The sequence below is a fragment of the Pogonomyrmex barbatus genome, unplaced genomic scaffold (genome assembly GCF_055798465.1).
Source record: "Pogonomyrmex barbatus isolate J1 unplaced genomic scaffold, ASM5579846v1 scaffold6, whole genome shotgun sequence".
NCBI lineage: Eukaryota > Metazoa > Arthropoda > Insecta > Hymenoptera > Formicidae > Pogonomyrmex > Pogonomyrmex barbatus.
In genome coordinates this window covers 9,652,980-9,669,494 of record NW_028297160.1, presented here as the reverse complement: position 1 = coordinate 9,669,494, position 16,515 = coordinate 9,652,980, and the positions used below count along the sequence as shown (strand labels likewise).

Below are 16,515 nucleotides of genomic sequence, written 5' to 3'. Positions count from 1 at the left end.
TAGGACAAAACAATACTTATATCAAAGAGAAAGCTTCTCTCTGTTTGTGTCGACTTGTGATCACTAAATGGAAAGCATCCAAAGTTAAAAATTATCAACTTTTTAACTTTATTACATAATTTTTGGTTTTATATAAGTTAATAATAATTAATTAACATAGTAGTTTCACATTTTTATTTATATTACATTATGTAAAGACTGTATGCATATAAAATAATATTTACATTAGATTATATAAAAACTATATGTATATGAAATAATATTTACGTTATAATACTTTATTTTTGTGATAAATTACATTAAAAATTATACATATTGGACTGCCACGTATCATCCGTGATTCTTCGTGTTCCCGCTGGCGGCGCCACAGCGCTGCCCTCGACACGGATAGAGGAGTTACCCGTCTCATTAGCAGTTCGTCAATTACCGACCCGTTCAATCTTCGCCCGCGTAAGCGCGAGAAATGTCGCGACTGCTCGCGAAGTGCGTGAAACCGTGTTCGCGTCCCGTCCGCGCCCGTTGCACGCGATAATATCCATCTCGCTGTCTCTCGTACCGCCCGTTCGGCCCGGACGGCTGCGTTATCGCGCGGAACGCTCGCTTTTCCCCAGCCGCAATTTTCACACTCGCGACAGTGATGCACTGTGGGCCAGCAATGGTGGGCGCGTGATTTTGAACAATTCGAGTTATCGAAGGAACGCGCAGGTACGTGTTTACCGGACGACGGGATACGCGCGACGCTGATTCTGCGCCGCTTCCTCGGGACGTCCGCCGTCCGGGATATCAGCCGACGGACGGGATCGTGCCGCGTCGCGGATCACGGTCCGTGATTTCCCTCGATTCGACCCTCGGCTCGGTGGCCGCTCGTCCCCTTCCCCTCCCCCTTTCCCACGTCGCTCTCTGCCGATCGCGGAAACTCCGTTTGAGGTTAGGTCGCGCGCCGTTTTAGCTTCGCGCCGTCGCGCGCGACAGCCTCTGCGACGTTCCGCCCGTCGCCGTGTCACGCGTCGTGGCGCGGACAACCCGTCGGACTGGCGCCGTCACGCCGCCCACGAGCGAATTGTCGCGTGCGCGCTCGAAAATCCGCCTCGCAAAAATGGCGCGTATCGCCGTGAAGTCATGGCGCTGATGTTCCACGACGGCTTCGCGCGAGGAACTCCGTTTATTTTCCTTTTTTTTTCCTCCCTTTCCTTTCCCTGCCCTCGTCGATCTTTCCTTCTTGTCCGGCGCGTTCGAATCCGTGTCCCCGCGTTCAACGTATTCGAATCGCGCTCGCGGTAAATTTCATTCGGGTGAAACACGATCGACGATTGTCCCGCGATTTTTCAAAAGGCGCAACTCCGTCGGATTTAAAATCACTCCCCGTGGTTTCGAGCGAATGCTTGATTGTTGACCACGTTGACAGCGAGTGACGAAATCGTGGCGAAATCGTGGCGATTAGATTACAAATGATCGAAGCCGTCGATAGATCGTGCGTTTGAATAAGTAAACAAAATTCTGTTTTTGTGGTAAAGTGAAATAAATGTTTGGACTCTTTTTTTTGTCTCTTTGACGATCGTGTACACATGTGCGTATGTCATCATTGTTTAATTAATTATATTTATCTCAGTAACATTAGTCAACATTTTTCACGTAACTTTATGATAAATTTTTTTTATCATTTAAGAATTAATCTCTACAAATTTTTAAATAATACATAAAAAATATGCAAGTTAAAGTTTAATGAAAAATAATTTTTTGTTTTGACTGCTCATTTTATCTCACCTTTTAGTAATAGTTTTTTTTTTATACAATCAAAAAAGAAATGAAATCATATAAACAAATGTTGTATTTCTTAAGTTTAATATTGTTGGATTATCATTCAATAATTAATATTCTGTCCAGGTATTATCGTCATGTCCACTAATAAAGGACAAAATGCGAGAGCTCTAGTGGAGCCTCTGGCTTTAGATTCGCGTACGTTAGGAGATGGCGATCTCAGTGCACTGAGCTTATCTCATAGTGGCGAGCAATATACATCGAATGATTTTGATGACTTTGCAAATATTCAAGCAGAGTTGGAGTGTATAAATCCAGAAAGTGTTATGACAGACGACGACCGGATAGTACTCGAGCGGAATATTGAGACTGAAACGATAGTACCTGATGTGGAGATGACTGAAATTTCCGAGCAAGTACAGGCTGAGCATGTTTACACAATGGCCAATCAGAATAGCCAGAATATTGTGTTCCAAACGAAGCCCACATTGCAGAGAGTACCTGTGTCGGCGGTTCAGGTAATATTTCTAATTGCAATTTCAGCGCATCGTTTATATGGAACATCTCGTTCATGATTTGCTCTTTTTCCAGATGAAACCAAATCTCTGCCAGACCACACAAAGTCAGTCGATTATGATAGTGTCGCCTGCAAGTGGACAGGGCACTAGCCAAATACTGAAGATATCGCACCCACCGACGGCTTCGGCCGAACAATTACAGTCTTTAGCTCAGACTCTAATTACTGGCAAATCTGCAGATGGAAGTGTTGTACAGTTGAGAGCCACTCAGCCCACCAAGTCCATTGCAACAACTAATGCCTCTGGGAACATCACAATCAGTAATATGCAGAACGTTAAGATTTCGCAGCCACCGCTGAAACGAACGACACAGAACGTTTCACAAGGACGTAATGTAAGATATGGATACTTGTGTGTATTTTCATGAGAGAAAGAGAATGAGCTCCATAACATATATTTTTAATAATATATTCTACAGGTATATACGAAAATGATATTAACGGGTAATCAATCACAATCTGGGACTCAACAGGTTCTCATCACGACCTCGCAAAGCGAGAATCAATCGACTCAGGGAATTAAATTTATTAATAATAGTTCTACTTACGGCAGCCCTACGAAAAATATAACATTGACACAAATGGGCATACTGTCTACCAATAAACAACATATTTTACCATCGTCTTCTCCGAAGCAGGTATGTCTTGAGTTAAAATATCAATACATTAAAAACTATCGTATAAACGATAATTGTTACATATTCATTCTTTTTTTCACAGGGTATGATATTGAACAAGTTGTTACAATCTTCGACATCTCAACCATCAAAGGTGACCATAGTACCAACAAATACTGTAAAATCACCAACAAAAATTCTTCCTGCACCTATGACTATTCAAGCTAAATCTTCGACAACGACAAATCAACAGCCAACATTTGTCTCGACCAAGTCAACTGTACAACAAAATCCGAAAGTGATCATTAGACAGGTTGGAAGAGTTAATTAGGAATTATCAAAATAATTCAAAATTTTCAATTTTCTTTTAAATCCTTTCCTAATAAAATCATACGCAAAAATTCTTTAGAGTTCTTTGAAACCTGGTAATGTACTTGGAAGTGGACAGGTCATTAGAATACCTGCCAACCAGAATATTGTGACTGGATCAAATCAAGTTCATCAAATTCAGATGTCCGGAAGACAAGTATGTTATTTTATAATTCATTCATAGTTGATTAATCGCGGATATGTATGTCTGTTATATTTGTGCCATTTTTTTAGGTGCAATATGTGAGATTAGTTAGTACTCCTTCAACAGGATCTACTAATGTCGTTACCGTAGGCAAATCGAAGGCTAACACGACACTTCAGACTGTAGGTATCGGTCAGAAAATAGGAAATCAACAACAAATCGTAAAGGTATATAAAAACTCATTAATCTCATCACCTGTGCTTCTCTGTGAGTAAAAGATCGAGAAAAAGATAATCATATGTGTGTATTTTCTTATTATTCATCTCGAGAATTGAAAAAATATTAAAATTAATGAGACGCATTAGTTTACAGTATTTCAGATGTTATCTAACATGACAAGTGTTTTTTTCAATTAGGTTGTACCGCTGAATACCGGAAGTCAATCTTTGCGGACCGTTGCCCCGAAGGCAACGCTGACAACTAGTAGTCAAAAATTGCTTATACCGACAGCGACTGCGGCTGCTGTTGGCGGTCAGTCGAAGAGTGCAGTGGCAATTCCCGCATCAGCATTGAGTCAGTTAGCGTCGGGACAAGCAGTTTTGTCAACCACTCCGAATGTTGGGAACATCGTTGTTCTACCTGCTCAATTGATTCAACAACAGGTTCGATTTTTATATCTTTGATCTTGTGCATTCTTTTTAGACATTAATATTTAATTCAAGAATAAGATTAAACGATATGAAATTCTGAGAAAATATCGAGAAAATATCGAAAATATTTATTGTCATATAAATTTTTTGGGAACGTTTCATTTTCTTAAACTATAAAATTTTATATTATATAAAATATTGTTATTCTGCCGCAGTCAACAGATGAAGTAAAGTTGAAGTCCCTCCAAACAGCACCAGGTCTCTTGGGAAGTTCGCAAAGTTCTACAGCAACTCTGTGCGTGATTGAAGGGAAGAATTCACAAAGAGGAGTTTACAGTACTGTAGAACCGAACGGAATCAGGCCAAGAAAGCCGTGCAACTGCACGAAATCACAGTGTCTTAAGCTGTAAGCATTTCATTAAAAAATTCTATAGCATCTAAAAAATTTATGAATTGAAATCATTTTAATATTTTTGAACAAGAAAACGTTTTCACAATGAATATTTTTATTTAATTAATTAAAATCAATTTGTAAATAATTTGTAAAGTCTTTTATATAGTAGGCTTTGGATTTTTACTTTCTTTTGTTATTTGTCGTGTGGTGTAATTGACAGAAACATTTTTTTAAGAAAATTCATTAAGATATATGTTCTTTACGAAAAGTAATGAAAATTTGAGTAAATTTAATTGAAGTAAATGTAGAATATTATAGAAAAATTAAAACTTTAAATAAATTTCTTATATAACAATCTAGATGTAATTTATATTATTTAGATAAAATCTAAATAAAAATTTATATATTGTAGTTATTGCGATTGCTTTGCGAACGGTGAATTTTGTCACATGTGCAATTGCAACAATTGCTCGAACAATCTTGGAAACGAAGAGGAACGACAACGCGCGATTAAATCCTGTTTGGAGCGCAATCCTAACGCCTTTCGGCCTAAAATTGGGAAAGGCCGTGAGACTGGCGAAGATATAAGGAGACACAATAAAGGCTGTAATTGTAAACGTAGTGGTTGCCTTAAGAATTATTGCGAATGTTACGAGGTATTTCGAATTATGTACATATCAACAAATTTGTAATATTTTTTCTTGATAGAAAATGCTTTCTTGATGAAAATGCTGAACAAAAACAGTTAATTTCTTATCTCTTCACTACTCTATATATGTTTCTTCTTCAGAAATAATGCATTTAATAAAGCATTAATGCATTTAGTAATTATTTAATAAAATATTCAAAGCATAATTTACTTAAGGATTTTAATTATAATATTGAGTAACATTTTTAATGTACCCACTTATAAATATAAAAAATTTAACTTTGTGTTTTCAGGCAAAAATCCCATGCTCTGGAAATTGTAAGTGTATAGGTTGTCGCAACATTGTGGATCCAATACTACAGAAGAAATCACTAAAAGATTTGGCGGAAGCAGCCGAAGTTAAAACAACTCAACTTAGTTTAAATAAAGCGCAGCTACAATTGTCCGAAATGGCTTTCAGACCTCCTGCAACATCTAATACTGGTACAAGGTTTGTACAAAAAAATATTTCTTAAACATATAAAAATCTCTTAAAATTATTTTTTAAAATCTAGATATATCGCATTGATATATCAAAACATTAATGCTTATATATATATATATATATATATATATATATATATATATATAAATTTTGATATATGATTTGATATATGATATATGATTATATATACATATATATATATAATTATAATTAAATTTTCTCATTGTAAATACATTGTAAGTACATTGAATTATGATGCCAAAAGTAAAAGATTGCAATTTTTCTGGCATAGAGATAGTTCTATAGAGCTGCAGCATAAACGATTAGGAACATTAAAAAATAGATTTTAAAGAATAGATCAAGCAATACAAGATTTTTTAATTTTATATACGTATTACATTTTTTTTATTTATTACAGACAACCGTTTAATTTTCTGACGGAAAAAGTAGTAGAGATGACATGCCAATGTTTAATGGCGCAAGCCGATGAAGCAGAACGTAATATGTTCGACGATGAAACGTCCCAACGTCTTATCATCGAGGAATTTGGTCGATGTTTAAAGGAGATCATCGAGTCAGCGCACAAAGCTGAAGCTACTTAGCAGGTGCATTTGCGATATTCGCATTGCTATTTTTATTTGTCATTAATCATTATAAAAAAATGAATATAAATAAAGATAATATAATGTGTGTTGCTATACCAAAGACGTTATATATTATACAAGATGCAAGTTGGAATTTTTCAAATTCACCAAGTTGTCCCCTTTAAGCGCCTTTGAGAGAGTCTATGACGAATAACTCTATACATGAATTTGTTTCCGAGTGATATATGGGAATGATGGGCTAAAAATGAGCAAATTGTTTTCCTCAATTTTTGATCGAACGAAAAATGGTATTAATATCATTATAATTTGCATCCATTTAAAATGATAAATGCTTTTTTTCTAAAAATGAGTACTTTTCAAGTACTTCAGTTTTTCAATTTCAAGCAAAGCAAAAGATTTGCTATTGATTTATTGGTAAATGAATATTTTTTATTTGGAACATTTTTTAAAGGTAGTATGTCACACATTAATAAATAAGAAGCGATCACCTCACAGTTCAACTGCTTGATCGTCATTAGCATTTAATAAATTTATGCGGTGTTCAAAGAAAGACGATAAAGCATTTCGCGAATTTATTGTCAATTTATCAATTGCATTTCGTATATTTTTAGAAATAAGTCGTTATATTTGCGAAATAATATATATTAAATGCTAAAATTAAAATAGTTATAGTTAATAAAAAAAGTTTCCGCAATGAAACTTATAATTATCTTATTTCTTATGTAGCTTCTTTTACAATTTATTTAATCATAGAAAAGAAGTGCCTATAATAGTTTAAATCACAGTTGTTACAGCATGTATCTCAACTAATAATAATAGACATATATAAAAGTGATTTGTATATTTAAAAAATATAGAAAACATAATAATATTAACATTATTACCATAGTAATAATATTAATATTAACGTTACTAATATATGATACAACAACTGCGACTTCAGCTCTTGTAGGATTTTCCTTTCCTTCTATAATTCCATACGGGATTAACAAAATTCCACATTTTTTGTGGTACAAATTTTGGATAAAATCCATGTTAGTGATAAAAATTGATATTTTCCGGAAAAAACGGATCTTTTTTTAATTAAAAACAGTAAAATAAATAGAAAATATTTTGATTGATATTTTAATTTACAGGTAGCTTGAGGTAGAGTTGTGCATTTAAATTATAATAATCTACATCTATGTGTAGGCAACAAACAATGTATATGATGTCATCTATGTAAACGACGAATAATCTATGGCTATTGTGCAAAATTGAATTGGAAACATTTTTTGTGTTAAATATTCCTGTTTATATTTCAAAATTTATGAACTAGAAATTTAATTTATAATAACTCGTTACAATGCTACGAAAGTTGAATAAAGTTGTTCTCTGATTACTCTGGTTATTTTTAACTTCGTTGGTATCTATCAATATATCATAAAAACGAAAATTTTATGCAATTCTTTACTTTTTTTAAAAAATGCATTATGATCAGTACTCACAGATATATATATGTATATATGTATATATATGTATATGTACTTAGATATGTATATATATGTATATGTATATTAACTGTTATATAATTTTATATATATATATAATTTATATATAATTTTTTATTGTATATATAGATACATACAATTTACAAGTTTAGTTTATATAGTTGTCTACAGGTACATAAAAAAAAAAGACTATGAAAATATTACGTAGACAAGACTGCACGTAAACAATTCATGTAGATATAATCTTGAAATCTATAACACAACTCTGACTTGAAGTGCCGTATAATCCTAATTCTGTACATAAAAATGTATGCGTAGTAGTACTAGTAGTGCTAAATTGTGAGTAACATTGATAAATAATAAAGAATTGGAATACAAAAATGTTTTAGAAAAGCAATTTTCTGAAGCTGTTATATCTATTAACTTATGTGATGCATTTACAATATAAAAATTCACAGTACAAAATTGTCCAAAAAACCAGAAACTGCATGAAATTATGCAACAGAATTATCACTTGATTTTTTTACTATTATATTCTTTCAAGCAGAGGCTAAATCATTCCACAATCATTCTTTTCTAAAAAAGCTAAAAATATGAATGTCAGAACATAATGGAAAGCATTATGTAAAAATGATAATTTCTCTGCAGATTTCATTAATATTGTATATAAAACTTATATAACTGTCCAGTAAATTCAATGTCAATTGAATGTTTTCCAATTTAGGCTTTATTCAAAATAAAATCTGTAATACATTAGGAATTGACGTAACAAATAAATTAAACTTTTATTACAAGATATTGAATGATAAATACGAACCAAATCAATACTGATAAAAATTTTTAATTCAGTAGTAGTTTTTCTAATTAAATTTTAGTATAAAATTTAGTATACAAATTAATAAAATTTAAAGTTTGTTTTAAAATATTCATTTAAAATGTGTTTTATATATTAATTTGAATTTAAACAAATTTTTATAATATTTTGTTACTATTGGTTTATTTTATTTTTTTTTTAACCAATGATGAGTAAAGATTTAATTGAAACAAAAATATTTTTTGCATAAATATATTTAAAAAATATATATAATATATATATATATATTAACTGCTTATATAATTTTTGCCAGTTTATTTCATTAGAGAAAGTCTGATAAAATCTAAAATTTATTATAGTTTTTTCCACTCACTGGATTTTTTTCAGCTAACCCTGATTCCATATTAAAGAGTATATATTATTTACAAAATGCACTTTATTTAATTGTGGATATTAGATTTTTTAATAACATATGCATCAAATAGAATTCTTTCATAAATATTTGATATTATAATATATATTGAAGAATTTCATTATTTATTTATACTATTAAAGTTTAATTCATCCTTAGTTCTTAATAGTTTATAACTTAGATTATCAACAGCTCAATCATTTTGATTACAAAAGAAAATTTGTTATATTTGAAGCATTCTGTATTATACATACACACACACACACACACACACACACACACCACGTGTGTGTGTATGTGTATATTTTTCAAATTAAAACACTACGATTGAAAAAATAAAGTTACAATTTATATAAAAATATTTATATGCATTTACGATTAAAATGTACACTTCACATCAAAGGAACTTTTCTTGCTTGTTTCACAATGTATATTTTTGTTTAAATTGTGCTCCATGAAATTCATCTACTTAAGAAACGATCCGTGTATTCTCTTTGTTTTCTTTTTCTTTTTATCTTTTGACGGTTGATATTTATATAAAAAAATATTAACTTATTGCAATCTATGTTCGATATTTTAAATTTGAATTATTACTGTAATGTAACAATATAGTGCAGTTTGCAAAGTGTTAATTCTGGAAATATCAAGTTGAGGAGTAAGATATTTTTAATTGCACATGATATGCCATGAACAACACGTGTGTGTGTGTGTGTGTGTGTGTGTGTGTGTGTGTGTGTGTGTGTGTGTGTGTATATATATATATATATATATTATCTTAATTTCTTTTGCTGTTCTATTAAGTTTTATTTGATGTTATCACAAATCAATAGTACGAAAAATATTATAACTACAGACTTATATTTTTTCAGAATTTTTTGTATAATAATCTTTTATTCTTGATATTTTTTTATTTTTGTTTTATTAATATATTTATGAGATTTATGATATTTTTTATTTATGTGATTTTATATTATTGTTATTCATCTTGTAATTGTATTGAGCACGTATATTTAGCCTAGTTTCTTGCTTTTTATTTATTGCTTTCTATTTATCGTATATAATAAAAATAAAATAGAAAATTACATAAATTGTATTATTGGATTTGCGATAACTATTAGACAACATTAAAATATATTATAATGAATTATAACATATTATGTATAAAGTTATGTATAAAATTGTTTGAATAGTTATAATATTTTTCAGTGCCATCGATGCTTTTCGATTATATCTGTCTATAATAACAGAAATTGTGCTTTGGTATAAGTAATTTTTATGCTGTATAATATTCACGATAAATAATGCTTTCCGTAATATAAGTGTATATAATAAAGAAATCTTAGTACTTCAAGATTATAAGATAAAGAACGTTGACTAAAATACAGATGGATAAAATACAGACTAAAATATAGATTTTTAATGGGTCATATGATGTTATCTCTGAATGATTTCAATTGTATTATCGCATTTCAAAAAATAAATAGTTGATAATAAATAATATTAATATGCAATTTGTTACATTCTTTTTGTAAATATTTCAAACATCTCTTGCAACGTATAAGATGTATAGTTATTATCAATAAGAAAATTTTTTTAAAAAATCGAGACATCTGAAATAAGATTTAGCTCAAAGAAGTTTGTTTAAAAATATATAATATTAATTATATATTATGATTACATGTATACTTTATATGTTTATAATTTATGTTTACAACTATTTAATCTTACTGACAATTTGTAATTAAAAGATAATTATATAGTCATAGTCTCTGTAATGTGTTAATTACTTAAAACATGAAAAATTGAAATAAAAACTTGAAATAGAAGGTGACAAATTTTTGTAAAAAACAAAATTTTAAATTTATATTCTTCTTTTAGAAAATCCAGGTGATAATATGAGATATATTACAAGGTCATAAATATATAAAGCACATCGCCTAAAATTTAACAATTTTATTTTTAGATGGTTTACTGGTCTCGTTTTTCTCCTTTTTATCTTCCTGCAAAGATTCCAGAGCAGAATCATCCATTTTCTCTACCGTAATAGTGCTCTCTTCCTTGGCATTCACTAAATCAGGACAATCCTTTTTTAAGTGTGTCACGGCTCCGCAAATTTTACAACAACCTCCGTGAGGATAAACGCCTTTAGGATTATCGGGGCACTGCATAGCGATATGACCTTGCTCACGGCAGATGAAACATTTGGCATATCTATAATTAGAATCCTTGTTAACTTTGCACTCGAAATGAGTATGCTCAGTCGATCCACACTTGAAACAGATGCCTGTGCAGGCTTCACTGCGATCAAGCTCAGGACAATCTGATAGATTGTGTCCAGACTTGCGACAGTTAAAGCAAACGAATTTTCTGACACGTGCTAAGGTTTTCTCGGCTCTGCGTCTCTCCAGCTTCATTGCCATATCCACTTCGGATTTTGGTATACCTGAGTAATATAGATATAAATATTATACTTTAAAATTAAATATTGCTTTATCATGCGCAGTGAATCTATGGAATTTGAAATTTAAATTCTTAAATAAATTTCTCAATTTTCATATTTAAAAGGTAAAAAAAAAATCAAAGTAATCTTTTTTAAATTCAACGAAAATTCTTAATAATCCCTTTAGATTTTGCCGATTCTTAAAAAATAATAAGAAATAAAAATTTTGTTGTATATAATATAATTGTTCACATTTACCTTTCATTATCATTTTCTGTTTAAGTTCCGTTAATCTGTCTGCATCTTCCTTTTTCACAGGAAATCCGTCATACATGACAATTTCGATTTCCATACCGTTGATTATTATTTTTGTGACGCCAGCGTCTGGTTTTCTTCTTTTATATTCTCCTTTTTTTTTTATTCTTTCCTCTCTTGTACTGTTACCTTTGCATGATGTATCCTTTTTGAATCTTTTGGATCCATCTTTGGACATTTCTAACTTCCTTTTTTGATTTCGTTTCTGTCGTTTGCTCATTATCATATAATTCGAATGTGCATTTTGTGAAATATTTGATTCTTGTTCAATGGATGTCGAATTTGAATTATCAATATCTTGTTCCTTTTTGTTAGAGAATTTAGTCGTTTTATCTATTATTTGTTGCTTTTTGTTGTTTGTTTTAATTTTTGCATCTTTTGTCTTTTGCGATTTTTCTATATTTTCCAACAATATATCATTTTCCAAATTTTTTGTAATATTTTTATTTGTTTTTGGATTCTCATGTTTCTTTCTTTTAGACTTATTGTTAGATCTATTATCTTCAAATTCTGCCCACTCTTGAGTGTTTTCAGTATTACTATTAAATGCTTCTTGATTTTTTAATAATTCTTTTGCTGACTTTTTCTTCTCTAAGGGTGTTTTATTTTTGTTCTCCTCCAACTGCTGTTTCATTATATGCCATGGCGTAGCCTCATTCGGTAATCTCTCATTCGACGCTTTGGAACCTTTTGCTCGTGCAAATCTGGTCATCTTTTCTTGTGAGTACTGAAACAGTAGAGAAATGTAATGATTTGAAAATTCTTTATTTGTTTAGGCACAGTTGTACCAATGTTATTTTGGATTTAAGCGAAACTTAAAATTTTTAATTTGTTGCATCAAAGCAAAAGTGAACTTACTTGAAGTAACATTTAAAGTACTTTAATTTATCTTATTAAGATTAGTGCAAATCAAAATACTTTAGATTTTGTTTTAGTTTTGCTATAACACATTAAAAATTTCGATTAAAGCCAAAATATTGTTAGCATAATTGAGTCTTAGATTTACTAAAGAACTATTAGAAATCTGAATCTTTCCCTTGAATTTATTGATTCAATTTTTGAAATATATACTTTAATACTTGAATTTTTGTAATATTAATGTATATAATGTATATAAAGTTCTAAATAATCCAAACTCTTTAAAATCTCTTAAATTAATGTTTTGACTATAGAATTCCTTTCGAGTCTCACGATATTAACGAATATTATTTTAAGTAACATAAAATTGAATAAATATAAAGTTATTTTATAAAAAGAAAATTTCATAAAACATCTTCATAAGACATCTTGTCTTCGTATAAAAAGAAATTCATACTTGTTTTCAAAATTAATCAAACTTTTATTCACCAATTCTCAACGGAGTATTTACAGTACGTATCTTTTCACGTGGAGCACAATTTGGAGGTTAGGAAACCAAAAGATCTTTAATATAGGGAATTTTATGTATTTTGAAGATGGAACTGTGAATTGACTTTGCCGCGAGGTGAGCCACGTTCGAAAAACGATTGGTTCATCAATGTTTGAGACCAATCTGATTGGTACAATCAGAAACGCGTACTTTCGGTCTTGCTCGAGGCCGAACGCGATTGTTGACATTTAATACAAATACATTTTTGACGTACACTTGACATGCTCTGTAAATGAGGAACGTGTTTACTCACGAATATTTTCTATTCTACATGCTGTGTTCGAATTGAATCACTTTCCTCTCGAAAAATGGCGGAATTCGTGGAGAAACGGTGCCAGGAAATGATCCCCGTGTTGGAGCAGATGGAGAAGCTCAAGCTCTTTGATGGAAATGAGATTCAGTGAGTCGAATGCGGGCCTAGATCATGCCTCAACTCCAAATCCACGAGTACTAACGTTCATTATTACATTTTTCAGGAACATTGCTGAAAAATTCAAGGAATACGAATACAAAATTCAACGATATACAAAGTGTAAGGAGGATTATCTTCGATATATACAGTATGAAATGGATTTGCTGAAGTTGATCAAGCAACGAAAGGATGTAAGTATTTTTTTTCTGTATTTCTTTCTTGTGTCTGGACCTTAAATATATTCTATAAACTTTCTAATATTTTATTTTGTGTTTTAGAAATATGGTATTACTCAGAAAAAAACAGACATTGATTTTGCCATAGTTAATAAGATGAATAACTTATACAAAGAAGCAATATCTAAATTTCAAGATGATATTAGGTTTTGGATTGCCTATATGAAATTCTGTAAGCATATGGTAAGTAATATAATAATAAGTAAATATGTGTCTGTCATCATATGCTGTATTTGTATAATTAATCCAATTATCGTTTGTTAGCATTTTCATAGCAATGTCACCGATATGTTAAGCAGGATGCTGCAGGTGCACAGAGATAAGCCGAAATGTTGGCATATAGCAGCATGCTGGGAATTAGAAGAGAATAATAATAAACAGAGTGCACGACAATATCTCTTTAGAGGCTTAAAAATTCATCCTGATTCTCAATTACTTTACATTGATGCCTTCAAGTAAGTGCAAAGTGTACGTTTTGATAAATTTCTTTTAATTTTAATTATTTAATAAAAACACCTATATTATTTTTCTTAGACTTGAACTAAATGATCACTTAACCATAACTTCTAATAATTTTAATGATACTGAGAGCCATAGAGACAACTCTGCATCAGCAGTGATGAACGACAGCGAGATGCCAGCTGCATTGGAAGCAGCATATTTTATATATCGACAGGCTTTTGAATATATCAAGGATATTAAGTTTATCATAGAGTTGTTCAATATCACAAAGAAATATAAAGATACCGACAGACTGCAGAAAAAAATCATTTGGTATATAGATATATGTGTTAGTATCATAATCGCACGTCTTCAAAGTAAAGTCAAAATTAAAAACATTTAATCTGTAATTGTAGTGATATGATTCAGGAGTATACTCACGAATCCTTAATATTGGAGTGTACTCACGAACCCTTAATATGGGACATCATGGCGCGTCGTAAATTGCAAGGATTGGTACAGCCAGGTCTCAGTGACATCCCGATGGAAGTGGAGAATGTCAAGCAAACTTCATTAAAAGATCGCATCGCATCTTGTAACGAAATCTACCAAATGGCTTTGAAAAAAATCAAAACTGAAGAGATGTGGTCGCTTTATATAGATTGCTTATTGGAGATCAACAATCATTTAGAATCATTGCCGAATTTCAAAAAACTCTTGAAGACTGCTTTGATACAGGCTCATCAAGCGAAAAAATTAAATGAGAAATATTACTTATCTTGGGTTTGTACTCAGCAATATTTTATCTTGTTATCAGTTATGAACAAAATTGTAGATATATTATTTCCTTCTATATAAATAATTTTTATTATATACATTTATTTTATCAATATTTATTTGTTTTAATTAAAATACTTATTTGATCAGAATCTTTTAATTTGAAAAATGCTTTAAATCAATAGCTTTTTGTTTATGTTCTTGTCTTTCTCTTTAATATATAAAAACTTTTGAATTCCATAGATCGATTTGTTGAATGTCGACAAGGAAAACGACGAGAGTACGCTGAAAGAAGCGACCGATATTTGGCATATGCGGCTCAATTATTTGTTACGATGTGGCCAGGAGAAAAAAGCGTACGCTTTATATCCGAAGGTGATAAACTTTATAAATCATTAAGGTATGTTTGGTCTTGTCGATATTAAATTATTCTGTCAATCAGTTGACGCAATTACTGGGGGAAAAAGCGTTACCCTTGTGGAAACTGCGGATCTTGCATGCCCAGATAAAAGGTTCGGACGAAGTCGAAGAAAGCTTCCAAGCAGCTCTAAAATATCCGCTGATCGCTAAAGATATTAAGTTTGAATGGCTAGAATGGCTTGTCTTAACGAAAGGTAGTTGGATTAATATCATCACAGTTTATTTTGTTTTTTCTTTTACTTTTCATTAATTATCAAGATTAAGCGTTTATGTTTCTATTATCGATTTAATGAATCTCTTTCTCTGTGATATTTATCTGTTTATGCTCGATTGCTTTTATCCCAGGCATTGATGTGGCTCGCGAAACGTACAGTCTCTGCCTGCAACCACCTACCACATTAGAATTCTACAAAAAGATAGTCATGCTGGAACTCGTACAACCGGAGATTTCACTGGAATATATGCGACAACTTTATGACATGGCGATTCCGCAGTTTGGGACTAACAATACATCTGTCTGGTTAGATTATATGAAGTTCGAGATGAAGCACGGAGACCCGAAGAATGTCAATAGCATTCACGAACGTGCAGTCAAAATGTTAGATCCAAGCTTGGTAAATTCTTTCATAGAGGATTATAATCTAATTGTAGCGAAACCTGATGCTATACAATGATATCGATCATAAGCAGCAATTGGGTATTGTGTATATGCTGGTTTATTTGTAATTAATAGAGTTTTGATAAATGTTTAGAATATACATTTCAAATATTTCGATGACAGTATGTTCATTCAACATTTTATGTTTAATATTTTACTAATTTTGAAAGGAACAACAAAATATACTTGAATTAAGGCACGTTTTGTCGACTATGCAAAGAAATAATTTTCTGCAAAACAAGCAGTGTTTGCATGACTTATGATTTTTTATATTATTTGAATATCAAAAGATATTGAATGAATGTATTTTCAAGATCTAAAATTAGACGTTCTAAAAATTTATATAAATTTACAGAATGATATAATGCAATACACCGAATGACTGCGAAAATATATAATGAAGATTTAAAATGAGATTATCTTTGTAATTCTCACTCCTCTTAT

General features: G+C 31.1%; 3 protein-coding genes across 7 annotated transcripts; 2 read left to right on the top strand and 1 right to left on the bottom strand.

The window, feature by feature from the left end:
• The first annotated feature begins 302 nt into the window (after window positions 1-302).
• On the top strand, window positions 303-7,629 carry LOC105432909 (Myb-interacting protein 120). 3 transcript variants are annotated; one of them, XM_011647913.3, is made up of 13 exons: window positions 303-1,567; window positions 1,885-2,276; window positions 2,350-2,670; window positions 2,755-2,973; window positions 3,056-3,265; window positions 3,362-3,478; window positions 3,556-3,693; window positions 3,883-4,128; window positions 4,332-4,522; window positions 4,923-5,166; window positions 5,453-5,649; window positions 6,062-6,248; window positions 7,385-7,629. In XM_011647913.3, exons 2-12 carry the CDS (start codon window positions 1,896-1,898, stop codon window positions 6,243-6,245), a joined length of 2,448 nt encoding a protein of 815 aa, XP_011646215.2. In that variant the 5' UTR covers window positions 303-1,567; window positions 1,885-1,895; the 3' UTR covers window positions 6,246-6,248; window positions 7,385-7,629. The 3 variants fall into 3 exon arrangements, with proteins under 3 accessions (XP_011646215.2, XP_011646214.2, XP_011646213.2); XM_011647912.3 differs by lacking the exon at window positions 7,385-7,629 and having other exon boundaries at window positions 303-705; window positions 6,062-6,369; XM_011647911.3 differs by lacking the exon at window positions 7,385-7,629 and having other exon boundaries at window positions 6,062-6,369.
• Window positions 7,630-10,799: 3,170 nt separating this feature from the next.
• Window positions 10,800-13,510, bottom strand: LOC105432911 (uncharacterized). 3 transcript variants are annotated; one of them, XM_089082677.1, is made up of 3 exons: window positions 13,381-13,510; window positions 11,663-12,446; window positions 10,800-11,407 (listed from the first exon to the last, which is right to left on the bottom strand). In XM_089082677.1, exons 2-3 carry the CDS (start codon window positions 12,429-12,431, stop codon window positions 10,902-10,904), a joined length of 1,275 nt encoding a protein of 424 aa, XP_088938803.1. In that variant the 5' UTR covers window positions 12,432-12,446; window positions 13,381-13,510; the 3' UTR covers window positions 10,800-10,901. The 3 variants fall into 3 exon arrangements, with proteins under 3 accessions (XP_088938803.1, XP_025075563.2, XP_088938802.1); XM_025219778.2 differs by lacking the exon at window positions 13,381-13,510 and adding an exon at window positions 13,067-13,199; XM_089082676.1 differs by lacking the exon at window positions 13,381-13,510 and adding an exon at window positions 13,035-13,148.
• LOC105432912 (U3 small nucleolar RNA-associated protein 6 homolog) lies at window positions 13,393-16,485 on the top strand. The gene is made up of 9 exons (XM_011647915.3): window positions 13,393-13,527; window positions 13,604-13,730; window positions 13,818-13,958; window positions 14,040-14,230; window positions 14,310-14,549; window positions 14,633-14,999; window positions 15,237-15,368; window positions 15,436-15,607; window positions 15,759-16,485. Exons 1-9 carry the CDS (start codon window positions 13,436-13,438, stop codon window positions 16,085-16,087), a joined length of 1,791 nt encoding a protein of 596 aa, XP_011646217.2. The 5' UTR covers window positions 13,393-13,435; the 3' UTR covers window positions 16,088-16,485.
• The last annotated feature ends 30 nt before the right edge of the window (window positions 16,486-16,515 follow it).